The sequence below is a fragment of the Echinops telfairi genome, unplaced genomic scaffold, assembly GCF_000313985.2.
Source record: "Echinops telfairi isolate 266 unplaced genomic scaffold, ASM31398v2 ScPeMD7_655;HRSCAF=1070, whole genome shotgun sequence".
Classification (NCBI taxonomy): Eukaryota; Metazoa; Chordata; class Mammalia; order Afrosoricida; family Tenrecidae; genus Echinops; species Echinops telfairi.
In genome coordinates, this window is record NW_022104553.1 from 28115545 (window position 1) to 28129727 (window position 14183).

At 55.2% G+C, this 14183-nt stretch overlaps 2 protein-coding genes across 3 annotated transcripts in view; one reads left to right on the plus strand and one right to left on the minus strand.

Moving 5' to 3' along the window:
- The window catches only part of IRGQ (immunity related GTPase Q), a 6462-nt gene extending 3967 nt beyond the window's left edge, over nt 1–2495 (plus strand). The window contains exons 4-5 of the mRNA XM_004710538.2: nt 6–207; nt 1921–2495. Coding sequence (XP_004710595.1) covers nt 6–206 — 201 coding nt within the window. The 3' untranslated portion in view covers nt 207; nt 1921–2495. The remainder of the gene's footprint in view (nt 1–5; nt 208–1920) is intronic.
- Nucleotides 2496–12386: 9891 nt separating this feature from the next.
- The window catches only part of LOC101661022 (phospholipase A2 inhibitor and LY6/PLAUR domain containing), a 4242-nt gene continuing 2445 nt past the window's right edge, over nt 12387–14183 (minus strand). For both annotated transcript variants that reach the window (XM_045292861.1, XM_004710537.2), the window contains 3 exons: nt 13216–13368; nt 12859–13002; nt 12387–12629 (listed from right to left, as the gene is read on the minus strand). In XM_045292861.1, the coding sequence (XP_045148796.1) occupies nt 12475–12629; nt 12859–13002; nt 13216–13368 (452 nt within the window). In that variant the 3' untranslated portion in view covers nt 12387–12474. The remainder of the gene's footprint in view (nt 12630–12858; nt 13003–13215; nt 13369–14183) is intronic.

The window sequence follows — 14183 nt, forward strand, 5'->3', positions numbered from 1 at the left end:
TGGAGGCCAGGCTAGGTGCGTGGGCCGGCGAGGGCAGAGCTGGGGGCGCGGCGCTGGGGGCGCTGTCCTTCCTGTGGCCGGCGGGCGGCGCTGCGGCCACTGGTGGCCTGGGCTACCGGGCGGCGCATGGCGTCCTGCTGCAGGCGCTGGATGAGATGCTGGCAGACGCCCAAGCGGTGCTGGCATTCCCGTCCTCTGCCCAGTAAGGTATGGATGGGGACCGGGGTTTCCGTGGGTTCCCTCCTGTGCCGGGGGCTGCTGGTTCCACTCAGGTTGAGGACTTGAATCCCTGGTAGAGGGAAGGGGCTTGAAGGTCCAGGCCCCCCGGGTGGGATGTCTAGCCTCCAGGGATAAAGGAGCCCTGACAGCCACCTGGGTGCTTGAAGAGCAAGCCCTTCTGACTTATGAATATTGGGTGGGCAGGACTCCTGGATTCTCTGGGGGCTGGGAACCTAACACTTCGTGCCCTGCCACCCAACTTGGTCTCCAAGGGAATAGAAACTGGACATGGTCGTGTGACCCTCAGCTGGGGGAAGGGAACCTGGGAACCCCAGGAAGCTGGAGCCGTTGGAAACCCCAAAGGGGCGCAGGGCATGGGTTTCCTGGGCAGCAGAAGCCAGCACATAGACTCCCCCTCTGCTTGGAGGGCTCTGGGATTTCAGCCTTCCCTGGCAGTGGGGAGGGGCACAGGCTGGCCTCTCAAGAAGACTGGACCTTGGTTCTGGATTCCTGGGGCCGGGGGCGGGGTGGGGGGAGGAACAAAGGGAATCTTGGGAGAGAGCTTGGGTAGAATGACCAAGGATTCCTTTCTTAGCTATTAGGGGGAGGGGGAAAGAGGGCTACAGGGTGGGCTCTGGGTAGTAGCAGCCTGTGACCAGGAGCGGTGCTTAGTGGTGCAGAACGGCAGGAGCCCTGGCCTCACAGCCGTCTTCCAGCGGCCTCCGGTGAGTTTGTCTGGGAGCAGGTTTGACTCTTCGGTGAGTTTAAGGGGAATGTGTTTGACTGTCCCCATGTCACAGGGGCTGAGTGACACTGCTCTCCTTCAGGGAGCCCATTCGTTCTCCCTTCTTTGGAGGTTTCTGTCTCTTTGGGGAGTTGAGCTCCTCCGTCCCTGAGCCCTAAAACCCTTTCGGGTCTTCGTGTTCGGCTGGCCTGTCATTTCTGAAAAGCAGCTACACTGCTGTCCCCGTTCAGACTTTCTGTGGGACTCCTGGAAGGACCAGGCAAGCGCTCCAGACTGGGAGAGAGTGGCCCCCGCCCCCCCTCCAGGAAGGGTGAAGTGAAGAAGCCACCGTGCCTAGGTTTCCAGCTGCTAGCTCCAGGTTCCCGGATTCTCAGATGTCCAGAAGAGAAAGGGAGTCAGTCAGCCTGGGTCTAGGACCACCCCTTGTGACAGGAAGAGAGGAGGCCGCAGGCCCAACGCCACACAGTCAGGTCCTGCCCATCCTCAGGCCCCGTGTGCGCCAGCCCCTACCAGCATGGCAGCTCCACCTTCTGATGCTTGAGTGCCCACCTTGGGGGCGCTTGGCTGTTCTCTCTGCTTGTGGCGCTCTGCTCTCAGACTGCCCTCTGGCAGTCAGGCATCCTCTCCACTGCCCCCCTCAGAGAAGCCCTCCCTCCCTGCCTCCCCTCACAGAAGCATGTCCCACCTTCCCACGCGGTTGCCATCAAGCCACTGCAGCTGCGGGTGACCTCAGTGTGCTGGAGTTTCCCATGACAGATTATGGGAGGAGGTTCCCCAGGGGGCGTCGCTTCTGGGGGACCACTGGGTGGGCTCGTGCCTTCAGCTTTGCTGTAAGGAGTTGAGTGCTGACCATCTGTGCCACCCAGGGACCCCCATTCCTGGGGTCTCCTCCGGGTGGTTTTCCTTAGCGCAATCGTGATCTTTATTTACCAGTGCAATGCCTGTCTCACTCTCAGCTGTATCCACCCCCCTCAAGCACCTGGAACAGCGCCTGGCAGACAGTAAGTGCCTAGTGTTTCAGAATTGGGTCCCCTGATCAGTGGCATCCAGGGAAGACATCCGCCAGCCAGTTACTGCCCTCCATACCCTTTCAACTGGGAGAGAATGCTGGCCGTGTCTCCTGCTGGCATCCGGCGCACCACGTGGCCTGTCCCTCCTCAGTCTGGCCGCGAAGCTCCTCCACCAAGCTTGGCAACCACCTGAAGGAGCAAGGGGCGGCACCACCCCCCAGGAGGAATTCAAGCCACCCCTGTCTGCCCTTGGGCCTTATCCTGCAGCCACAAATATGACATAAAAGAAGGCCGGTGGAATGAATGCTTCTTAGCTTCGACTTAACCCAGTGGAACCCTAACTCTCCTTTCAACGGGGAGCCACTCGAAAGCATGGGCTGCATTTCTGTATTTTGCGTTCATGCTGAGCCTTGGAAAGGAGGAGCGGCTGGCCAGGCTCTGTCCGGTAGGGCGGCAAAGAGTTGGAATTGATTCCCTGGCAACAGTTGGTTGATTAAATCTGCAAACTGCTGCGCATGTGATCGAGCACACGTCCGTTCAGGTGATCACATTGATTTTCACTGGGAACGGAAGTCGACTTCCAGGCTGCAGGTGGGGAAGCCGATGGAGCTCCTTCTAGAAGGGCGTGTTGCTGGGTTGCTCCCAGGGTTCCAGTACGTGGATGGGGCCCAAGCGAAACCTCGTAACCCCATCTCTGCGGGCAGTGGATGGCTGCCGACAAGTTTTCACGGTCATACACTCATCAGAATTTCAGGACCTTCAAATAAAGGGTCTACTTGCAATAGTGAACTCCCAGGGGATCCGCTGGGCCAGTTAAACTCAGTTTCTGGAGAGGTCCGTGCAGGAAATCATGGTGACGGGGGATCCCAAAAGGGCATGGGGGGCGCAGGGCAACTTGATAGGTTTTCTAGAAGGACCCAGGACACTGACAGTCTTGTTAGGAAGAAGTTTTAAGCAAATGGAAAACTGCATTGGTGAAGAAAAGGCCCGGAGAGTTGTGCCGAAGAATCCCCCCAGCCCCTATGACAGCCCACTTGCTTGTTCTTTGAGGGTCACAAAGGTCGTAGGAGAATTTTCATTGGGAAACCTTACCCCATCCATGCTACAGCCCGAATCTTGTCCCTTCAGAGTTCTAGTTGTCCCCACAAGTCAAGTGACGTGGCCTACACTGTAGAGTAAGGAGCCCTGGTGGTGTGGTTACACATTGGGCTGCTAACTGCAAGGGTAGCTGTTTAAAACCACCAGCTGCTCTGGGAGAGAAAGATGGGGCTTTCTACTGTGGAGTTGTCAGGTTGCTGTGAGTGGAACAGGAAGTTGGTTTTTGGGGAATGATGGCATTTATGGAGGCTAGGGGGTTCATGCCAGGGCTGCCTGTCTGGCTGCCCTGTCAGCAGCTTGGTGGCCCATGGCAACTTCTGATGCCCTCAGCAGTACACTGCTGCTACTTCATGGGTTTGGGGGCAACTAAGAGTGCCCTGATTTGACCCCCATACTTAATGGGGCTTCCCCGAGTGGTGAGCTAGCCTCTTTCCTGCCAGATTGAAGGGTGTGCATGGAGAAACGAAAACCCATATTTTGAATCTGTGTACAGCACTCATTTCTTTCCCTCTGCCTGTTCGAGGCCCCGTGACAAAGCGATGAGTTTAGCCAGCTGGGCTGAAGTGCCGCAGGACAGGGGACTGGCTTCAATGACTTGGTTGACGGAAACGGTGGCATTACCGACACTGCGCACTTCATTGCCCACAAAGCTGCTGCCATCAGAGAACCAGGCACAGCCTGCTACAGCAAGTAGTTGGTCTTTAAGGTCAGGCCAAGACAGGTTATTAGTAGGCAGTAGCTCAAAGCAGGAATGGAGGGGCTCAGAGTCCTCCCCAGGGTCAGGGAGTAACGTAGCTGGATTGAGGGTGCTACAAGTCTGGAAGGTGACATCAGGGTTCTCTAAGAAGCAGTTGGTACTTCGTTAGGTGGCTGTCAGAAAGCCAGTTATAGCCTTTAGCTTGTAGCACTTCAGAGATCCTATGGTCAGTCAGGACCTCTAAAGTTCCTCCTATGGTGATCTGAACTACTTCTTGGAGTAACAGGGCCACGGCAGCTATTGCACATTGGCAAGGTGGCCAGCTGGATGAGGTCAGAGCTGACCTCTTTGATAAATATGCCACCGACTGAGGCTGGGGTCTAGCTTCTGGATTAGCACTCCCAAAACCACCCCCTTTCTCTCATGAGCATTTGGGAAAGGCCTTTAAGTATGGTCTGGGAGGCCCAGTGCTGGACCCTAGAGCAGAAGAGCCTTAGGTTGGTCCACTACATCCATGTGCTCCATGCCCCCCCAGGGGTGGTTCTAAGTCACTTTTCCCTTCCAGGCCTCATAGGGGTTTTGCTAGGAGTCTATAGTTGGGAATCCAGGTTCAACAAAACCCAGTAAGGCTTAGAAATGCTTGTCGCTGTCTCTGAGCTTCTGGCTCAGGCAGCTCCACAATTGCCCTTACTTATTCTAAGGAGAGCCCTTTCTTTCCTTTTGATAAGACTAGTTCTAGGTATGTTGCCTCTTGTTGCACTAGCTGGGCCTTGGCCCTAGAGACTCTGTGGCTGATCTCTGTCCAGAAGCTTAGAACTTGTACTGTATGAGAGAGAGAGACTGTTCGCAAGTGGCGCAGCAGATGAGGTCATCTATGTATTGTAGGACTGTGCCCCCTCTAGAGTAAGACCAGTTAGGACCTGGCGTAGGGCTTGTCCAAACATGGGGGCTCTCTCGGAAGCCCTGCGGCAATACAATTCAGTGAAGTTGGTGCAGCTGCCCCTGTTCTAATTTCCACTCAAAAAGGACCTGGTTCTGTGGGTCCAGCGGGATGTAGGAAAAGGCATCCTTGAAATCCAGGATGCTGTACCACTGTGTGGAGCTGGGAACTTCCCCTAGGAGTGTGTAGGGTTAGGTACCACCAGGTGCAGTGTAATCACTGCTTCATTTATTATCCTAAGGCCTTGAATCAGCTGGTAACACCCATCTTTCTTTTTGACTGGCGTTATTGGGGTGTCACGGGGAATTGACAGCAACCAAAAGTTGATGCTGGAGGAATTTATTAATGAGGGATTGTAATCCTTTGGTGACTTCTGGTTTCAAAGGGTACTGCTGCTGGCAGGGAAGCTGGGTGGGGTCTTTTAGGAAAATCTTTACAGGGGTTGCATGTTTAGCTCTGCCTGGGACTCCTGTGTCCCAGACATCACAGTTTCTGGCACTCTCCCACTGTTCCTGTGGGGGGCTTAGCAGCTCCTCTGAGGCAAGGAACATATGGAAGGCTATTGTGGGACTCGGATGAGGCTAGACAATACAGCCGGACATTCAGGGACTACTACGAAGCTATGAGAGCTGTAGAAGTTGTCCCAGAGGCACCTTAAGGGTTCCCTAAAGCGTTTGACTGCAGGCTTTCCTGCCAATCCCTTGGTGGTGCCAGAGGTCTGGGGAACGAGGTAAGGACAGAGTAGGCAGCCCCACATCTGTGCTCACCCGAAGCTCCAGACCAGGAACAGCAACCTCCTGCTTCTGCGCCATCAGGCCGTTTCCACCCTCAGCAGCTGCACACTTGCCGGGGCGCCTCCCCTCCTGGGCATCTCCCAGAGGACAGAGTGCTGCCCAATGGCGTGTGTTTGCAGTGGCAGCCTGGCCCTCGTGGAGGCTTATTCTGGTTAGGCCAATCCCCTGTCCAGTGACCTGGGTGATGGACCACATGACCCTTGGTGCCTTGTTCAGGGGTCTTGGAAACCTGGGAGGCAGTGGATGGGCATGGGTTAGCAATGGCGGCCAGTACCTGCGCATGCCTGATGTTCGAGCCTGAGCCTGGACTTCCCGCTCTTTGTCCCTGTCGTCAAAGGCTGCACTGTCCCTAGTGACCGTCTCTTCTAGGGTCACTCCTTCAGGCTCCTGCACTAACTTCTGGAGCTTCTTCCGAATGGCTGGTGTGGCCTGTGAGAGAAGTTTGTCTCTGAGTAGGACTTGCCCTTGATTTGAGTCTAAGTGTGACTCCTCAGGACTTCTCTCAGCCACACTTAGGCCCTTGGTTAATAGCTGTCATTTTAGTGTAGTTAGTGACCTCTGCCGCCCTGACTTTAGTCCATTTTTGATACACACCAGAAAATGTACCCACGCCCACCTGTCATTGGGATCATTATAATCCCAGGTGGGCTCAGTGGGAGGCCCAGCTGTTTCTCCTATTGGATACTTATCATCGTTCATTACAGGTACAGTAAACCTTGTGCAAACTTCCTAGCTCCCTTCAGCACCCACTCTTTCTTGCAGTCTGTTATAGTCTGTACCAGAATGATCATTACATCCTTCCAAGCCAAGTCATAGGCTAGGGTGAGGTGCTGGGAGCTCTCTGTGTGCTGTTCTGGACTGTCTGCATAGCTGCCTAGGGTGAAAGACTTGTGAATTGCCTGGGGACCAAATTCCCCCGATGCCTCTATTAAGGATAAGACTTTGATGGGGCCACCTTTCTCCTCAGCTTCTACAGGCTCAGGGGCTGAGGGTGGTGTGACTGGGCTGGGTGTTCAGGGTCTTTCAGCTTCAGGGCCCCTTAGAGGATCCTTGGTACATTTGTCCTCTGCAGAGGACAAATGCTTTAACATAGGGAACTCCCCACTTCTCCATCCCATTGTGGAAACTTTCTAGCGGAATCGGGGAAGTGCACCATTCCTCAGCCACAATTCCCCATCCCCTAGAACGTACTGAGACAGATATTGATATATTGCAGACAGATAATCGTTTCTGTCTCTCTAGTGTCTGTGGGTCAAATCGATGCCAATCAGGATACAGTGTAACGCCGCTCCCCTGGGAACAGATCCTCCATTGCCCGTGTTGGAAACAAAACAGGAGATTAGAGAGCCCTGTGCCCTGGAGTCAGATGTCCCAACGCACATAGCACTTAAGTGCCCTGACACTTGAGCCCCAACAGATGCCTCTATTTGGGTGGGGGTCAGGGAACCCCGTGTCTACCAACAAACTGGGCCCCTACCATTTTCTAGACAGCATGCGAGGGATTTGTGAGTTACCAGCTCAGGTGGCCTTACAGAGCTGATGTCTGTGGGTCAGATCTGGACCATAGGTCGGGTTACAGTGCACAAAGATCCCCTGGGAGTGGACCCTGGAATGCCATGTAGAAAACAAGCAATGAGAAGTTGGAGGGGCTGGTGCCCCAGGGTCATAACTGAGGTCCCAGGGCGCCATGAAACTTGAGCCCTAAGCAGGCACCCATGTTTGAGGGAGGCCCCCCCCCTCGACCATTTTATAGACAGCAAGCAAGACGGCCACTGGCTCAGGTGACCTCACAGGGCTGACATGGAATTATTGGCATGAATAATCCACCTAGAATCCACAAGCAGGACCACTGCTTTGAGTGACCTTAATTGCCTTCAAAGGCGACCACTGGCTTATGAGCAGGCCATTCTAGGGAAATTGGGGTCCTTGATTGGACACATAACTGTCAATGGGGAACTGGACCAGGAATGTAAATGGCCCAGAGGCCAAGGGCAGGGAGGCAGTTGTGCTCAAAAGCCTTTCAAAACAGCAGGGTTAGCAGTTACTTCAGTGGCTTTGCTTCCAGGTGCCTTTTCAAAAACTTGGCAAAAGCGGAAGCCAACCAGTTAGAAGAAGCAAAACAACACCCGCAGAGATCCAAACCCAAACAGGACCAAGCTACTTACTTGTGAACAGGTGAAAACAATTGGGCATACCAGGGAAAGCCCAGACCGAAAATTCTGGGAACTTGGTGGGGTCAAAACTGTGAGAACTGGGCGGGGCTAGCCACTAAGTCCCCACTCGTCCCACTTGGTTGGAGCACTGGGTGCCATCTTGGTGAGGTCAGTAGAGGACACATGCTCAGTTGCCCTACAGCAAAATAGCAGACACTGGGGGCACCGTCTTGGTGAGGTCAGCTGAGTCATGTGTTCGACTACCCTGCAAGAAAGGGCTGTCTGGGGTCCGAGGGAAGAAAGCAGATGAACCAGCATCTTGCAGAGAGCCCAACAGATTTATGTGAGCAGCAGTTGGCTGGCAGCAACACGGAGCAAAACACCGGAAAGCAAAGGAACTTTTGGCACCAGGCTCATTAGTAGCAGTCTTCTGACAGCATCACAGGAAGGGAGGCTGAGGGAAACCTGGAGGCAAGGATGGCACAGGAGAGCAAAAAGGCAGACATGGGGTGGGGGGAGAGTAAGGGGCTCCAGGGTGAAGTTCTCCCAGCAACTCCAAAGGGGGCAGGGTTGAATGGTCCCCGAGACATCTACAGCTGTGTCTGGGTGTGGGGGGGGGGGTCCCATCTCCCTCCTACAGAGTCCAGCACCCTCAAATTGCATGCCTTGCCGTTTACATCCGACACTTGGAAAGTTCGACTCACCTGCCACAGCTGCTCAGTCTCTCAAGGGTGGTGAGGTGAAGTCTGAGAAGTGCACTGACAGTCAGGTGGAGATGTGTGCCCGCTCCAGCGACAAATGTCCCGAGCTGGGCTTACCTTAGAGAAGTGGTTCTCAACCACTAATGCTGCGACCCTGTCATACAGTTCCTCATGTTGTGGTGACCCCCCCCCCAACCATAAAATTATTGTCCTTGCTACTTCATCACTGTAATTTTACTACTGTTACAAATCAGGCAATTCGTAAAGGGTTGTTGTCATAAAGGGTCGTTTGACCCCACAGGTTGAGAGCAGCTGCCTTAGAGGATGGTGTCCAACGTTTTTATCTGAGTCACAGCACCACAATGTTAGGTATTTGCGTGGGTAATCCCTCGTCGGTTCTTGGCTTCGCACAAGTGGGTTTTTGTGAAGTGCCGGACAAGTTTCAGGCTTTACAGTCTCAAAGGGGATCGTGGAAAAGAGTACTCAAGGGTGTGGAACTTGGCGGGGAAGGAGATCCCAGGTGGCCAGAAGTCCAAGAATCCTAGAGTCTAAGAGCATGTGGCAAGAGAGTCCCAGAGCATGGTCCCTGCCTTTATTGTAGCCTACCCCCTGGCCGGGGGTCGGCATGGTTGAAGGCATTAGTTGACCCCATTGGCTGGGTTGAGCCCACCTGGGTGATGTCATGAGCCTGGATCTCATTTGGACCACCCAGGTGTGCCTCCCACCTGGCTGGGGACTTGAATTGGAGCATGCTCAGTTTGGGGTCTTCATAGGTGTTTCATGGTCACCTGACTTCCCAACTTCCTTTAGGGGGCCTTTGCAGGCATGGAAGGGACAATCCCCTGTCTCTAAACCATCTACCTAACAGAGGGTGTGTTGAGCAACAATAGCTTTACATGTTGATATTTTTGTTTAACACAGGTTTCTACTAGCGATTCATGTATTTTTTTTTAACTTACCACCTTACTTAATAGCTCCCCCACCACTTCGGTGAATGCTTATCAGTTTTTAAATTAACTCCCCAACCAGCTGCTATCCGGTCCCTTCCGACCCATGGCAACAGCACGTGTTCAAAGCCGGGCTGAGCAGCCCCAAATGGTTTTCAGTGCCTGTGACCTTTCTGATGGAAGTCGCCTGAATTTTCTTCCGGGGCACCTCTGTGTGTGCTTTGACCCCAACCTTTGCATCGGTAGCTGAGTGCTTACTCACATAGGGCTTCCAGGGACTACAAGCCAATCAGTCTGGGCAGACCGAACTCCTTTTTCAGCACTCAGCTGCCACAGGTGGCTGACGGCTAGCAGGCAGGACAGCAGAGATCACAAACACATCCATCGCCACCAAAGGTGGTAGACAGCACAGCTCCTGCTGCCCACTGAGGGCGGCCTGGGCCGAGTTGTGTCCACCTCACAGGGTTGCCGTCAGGATTGAGTGCCGCACAGCATCGCGAGAAATCGGGCACAGCCAGGGTCACAGATGCCAGTGGCCCTGTCCACCCACAAGCCCTCGGCCCCAGGCAGCCAGAAGACAACCTCAGACCGGGCACCTTCTGTCTGGCCACCAAGCCTTTGCTCACACAGTGCCTGTTGCTGCCCTCCTGACCTTGGCATCTCTGGTCCCCTCGTGTCAGGGGGGGTCACAATGGAGAAGGCAAGGCCCAGTTTGTGTGTGTGTGTGTGGTGTTGGGGAGGGGCTTTGTGTTCCCATAGCTGCATCGGAGCATTCCTGGGTCTCTCGGTGACTGTCAATGGGGGTGGGTTTCTGAACCCTGACATCTGCTTGGATGGTGTGCTGGACACTGGAGGCCTCAGGTTGCTAAGGAGCAGCTGCTTCCAGGGGTGGCATCTCCAGACACCACCCCTCCATGGCCCTCATGGCAGGACCCCTGGGCAGCTGTAGGGTGGGTGCTACAACACCCCAAAGGGAGGCAGAGCAGCCCCCCAGCAAGGTTGGGGAGAAGAGGCAATCTTGTCGTGACAGCTGCCTCAGACGGCGCGGGGTCCTGAAGAAGTTGCAGTGTCTCTTGGGTCAGGGAGCCAAGGATTAGTGTGTGTGTGGCGGGGGGAGATGGTGCTTGTTTGTTTTGAGGAATGAATAAAGACGTGTGGAAAAGTCATTGTGGTGCATAGCTGTGCCTTGTCAGTTTGTCCTGAATGAGCCTCATCACCACTACTCATCTCCCCCTGCTGCCAAACCGCTTCCTCCCCCATCACAGCCTCTCTTGCTCCCCTCTGGGTCCTTAACTCCGACAGAGAAGTCCCTAGAGGGGGCCCAGCTGCATCCACTTCGCTGCTCAGTGTCTCCTTCCGTTCCCTGGTCTCCAGGCCTGAGGGAGAGGAGGCACTGCCTGTGACTGCCTTGATGTGGGAAGTTGGTTCACACACACACACACACACACACACACACAATGAGCATTTCAAACCCCACTCCTGATGGAGCCCCTCCCTTGCCCACTTATTCCCAGCACATCTATTGGTTTCTTGGTTACTCTTTGTTGCCCTGCACAATCGATTCTTCACGGGCATGCTTGTCACTTCTGGTTCCCAGCCGGCAGCCACCCACGCATCAGCCTTCCGTGTGGCACTGCTGGCAGCAGGGTTGGGGCCCGTGACCCCTGTGCCTCCGACTGCAATGAACAGAGCCCCCTATGGGAGGGGCTGGGCATGGGGAAGAAGGGAAAGTCAACCCTCCCACACACACCAGAGGTTGAGTAAGGAGCCTGGTGGCGCCGTGGGTTAAGTGTTAGACCACTAGCCTCCAAGCTTTGTGGTTCGAACCCACCAGCTGCCCCCTAAAAGATTCACAGCCTCAGAGACCCTAAGGGGGAGGTAGGTAGTCCTACTCTGTCCTATGGGGTCTCTATGAGAAGCAACCAGGGCAGCAGGGTGGTCAGGAGCTGGTACGATTTTCCCCATCCCCAGGGAGGAGGTTGGCCAGGTGGTTTACTTAAGCCAGTGGAATGTGCACATGCAGGACCTCAGCAGACACCTTCCGTGTTCTTCACTGTCCCGTGATTCGCGAGGACAACATGCCTCACGAGACAGGAAACCCATGAGGAGATAAGCTGTCCCCACACTGGAATGAGCCAGCCAATTTGCAGCTGGAAGCAGTGCCACCCAGTGGCCCAGAGAAAGGAAAATCGCTCGTTTGTTGCCTCTGTTTGGGAATGTTTTGTTACCTGGCATCGTGGCAACATTGGTTGACTAATCCATCTTTGTTATTTCACACCTGTGAGATAAGGGGCTTGCTGCCATAATACCTTCTCATCTGGCCTGAATGATGCCAGTGTTTGGACAATTAGGCTAGTACCTGGCAACTGATGGCAGCTAATTAGGATGACGATTATTTACTCGACTTATAGCCTCGGCAGCCTGCTTTGTCTGCATTAAAGGGGCCGTGTGTCCACCGAGCTTTGTAAAGACTTTCATTTGACTTACAAAGCCCTCTGAGGTGGAGGCTGTTCATGCCCTCGATTTGCAGGCATGGGACTGGCGACAAGAGGTAGGAGAAGTCTCATCCGCAGGGGCCATCTGGGACTCTGGAGTCTGTTGGACAGAGGTGGGGTCAAATGAGCCCTTTCCTGGCTTTCTGACCCGGGGCAGGTAACTGCACCACCTGTGCCTCAGTTTGTTAATCTTCAAAACGGGTGTGATAGGAGTAATAGCCACTTCATAAGAGCTAGAAGGCTGAAAACAACAAACAACACATGGAAGTGTGGCTGAGGGTCCCACTAAACCCCCTGCTGTCAACTCAGCTGCAGCCCAGTCCTGACTCACAGGGACCTGACATATGGTGTCTGAGGCTGGAAACCCCTACCGGAAGCAGTCAGCCTCATCGTTCTCCGGAGGACCGGGTGGGTTTGAAGGGCTGACCTCAGGCACAGTGCCTGACCCGCAGAGCCACCTGAGTTAGCAGGGAACAAGGGGGTCTTGCTGAACAAGAAGCAGGGCCTTCTCTGTCTTCCTCACCACGAGGGTGTCCGGGCTGAGAAGCCTAATCTGATACTGTCTCAGAGTCACACAGTTTCCAGCGTTCCTGGGTTAACCCTTTAATTCACAGGCACAGAGAGAACAGTAGGCTCGGGGCAGATGGAGCCTCCAGCCACTGGTTCATCCCTTCTTCACTCAGCCCGGCCAGGCCGATACCGGGCTGGGAGGCAGTCGGCTCGGCGCAGGAAGTAGAGGTAGGAGGCGGAGGGCACCTCGGACCCAGCCTTGGTGAAGCAGGCACTCTCGGTAGCGCAGCCCCGAGTGGCAAATCTGGTGTTGATGATGCCTGGAGACGAGAATTCAGACTGGAGGGAGGGGCCCCCCACCCGGTACTCCTGCCCCCACCCCTGACTACACACCCACCCACCCTCCTTCCTTCGCGCCTTTATTACCCAGGCATCTGGGCTCCCAGCAACCTCCTTTCTCACTTCTCTGGAGGCCCCTCCTCCCCTGGAACCCACACCTGGGAACCCACACGTTCCCAGCCCCCACTCCTCCTCCCAGGTGCTTCTCACCAGCCTGCACGTTGCCCGCGAAGTAGATGCAGTGCGTCTCCTGCCCGACGCAGCGGGCCGCCTCGGTGCCAGGGCAAGTCTCCTGGAAGGGCGCGATGCAGGCCGGGCACTGGAAGCCGTTCTCTGTGCGATTGTTGTGGGGAGCTGGGGGCGAGGGGTGAGGAGTGGGTGCACAGGGATGCTTAGGCCCTCCCCTGGCCTCCTAGCTACCCTGGGCGACAGGGGGACACCCAGCCCCGTATTTAACACAAGAAACGTAAAAAAAAAGAAACGCGACAGCAAGGTGTGCTCGGTAGGTGTCAGTGCAGGGCAGTGGTGGTGGGATCCTGGGACGGGCAGAGCTCAGCCTACACCTACCTGGCAAGTCGCCCTGGTTACAGCGGTCGCTCTGGCAGCAGTGAGCGTTGGACACCATGTAGTCCTTGGGGCCCATGGTGGTGGACACGAAGCCGGAGTAGCAGTCTTTGAACTTCATGCAGGCCTTGTAGGTATTCAGGGAATGGCGGCCCTCTGTGGGGTGGGGGGAGCGTGGGTGGACTAGAGCCAGCTGGGCAGCTCACTGACTACCCCTAGCCTCAGGGCTCAACCGGGGGTGGGGTGACTCTTGAGTCCCAAATCCCTCCCCCATCCTCTGCTTGCGGTGGTTTTTTCCAGCCCCTTAAGGCCAGGCCTCCTGGGCGGCCAGGTTTTGCAATGGTGTCTTGGGAAGGCCTCCTTACTCCATCGCCAACACCCAGGATCCTCGGCACCCTAGTCTCTTCCAGGGGCGCTCTCTCAGGCTGCCGAGGGCTATCCCCCATGGTTTTGTGAGGCGGTCTCTTCCAGTCTCCTCCCGGCCCGGGGGTGGTCCCTCATCCCACCTAGCACCCGTACCCCTTCTCTGTCTAGAAGAGTCTCTGAGATTGCCAGGCCTCCCTCCTTGTGTTACGTCTTGTTCTACCGTATGTCCCCTTCCAGCTCAATCCTATGGTTTTCTCTACCCCACCCCGCATGGGGGGGGTTCTTCTCCAGCACCCCTCAACACCCCAGTCGTACCTTCCACCTGCCCTTAGCCCCGCGTGTGCCCCCATCATCTGCGAAGAATGATCTTGCATCTTGAAGGACAGCCACTGTCCTGTACCCCCGTGGTCTCGTCGCCAGTATACAACGTCTCCCCCACCCAGCTTCTCTCAGGTCTGGGATGCTCTCTTCCATTTCAATGATGTCCTTCTTAACCGGCTAGTTTAGTCTTGCTTCGGGTCTCTCATTTCTACTTCTTTTAACGTTCTTGTCTCCCACTTCGTGGCTCTCTCTACCCCCCCACCCCTGACCTTGAAATGGTCTCT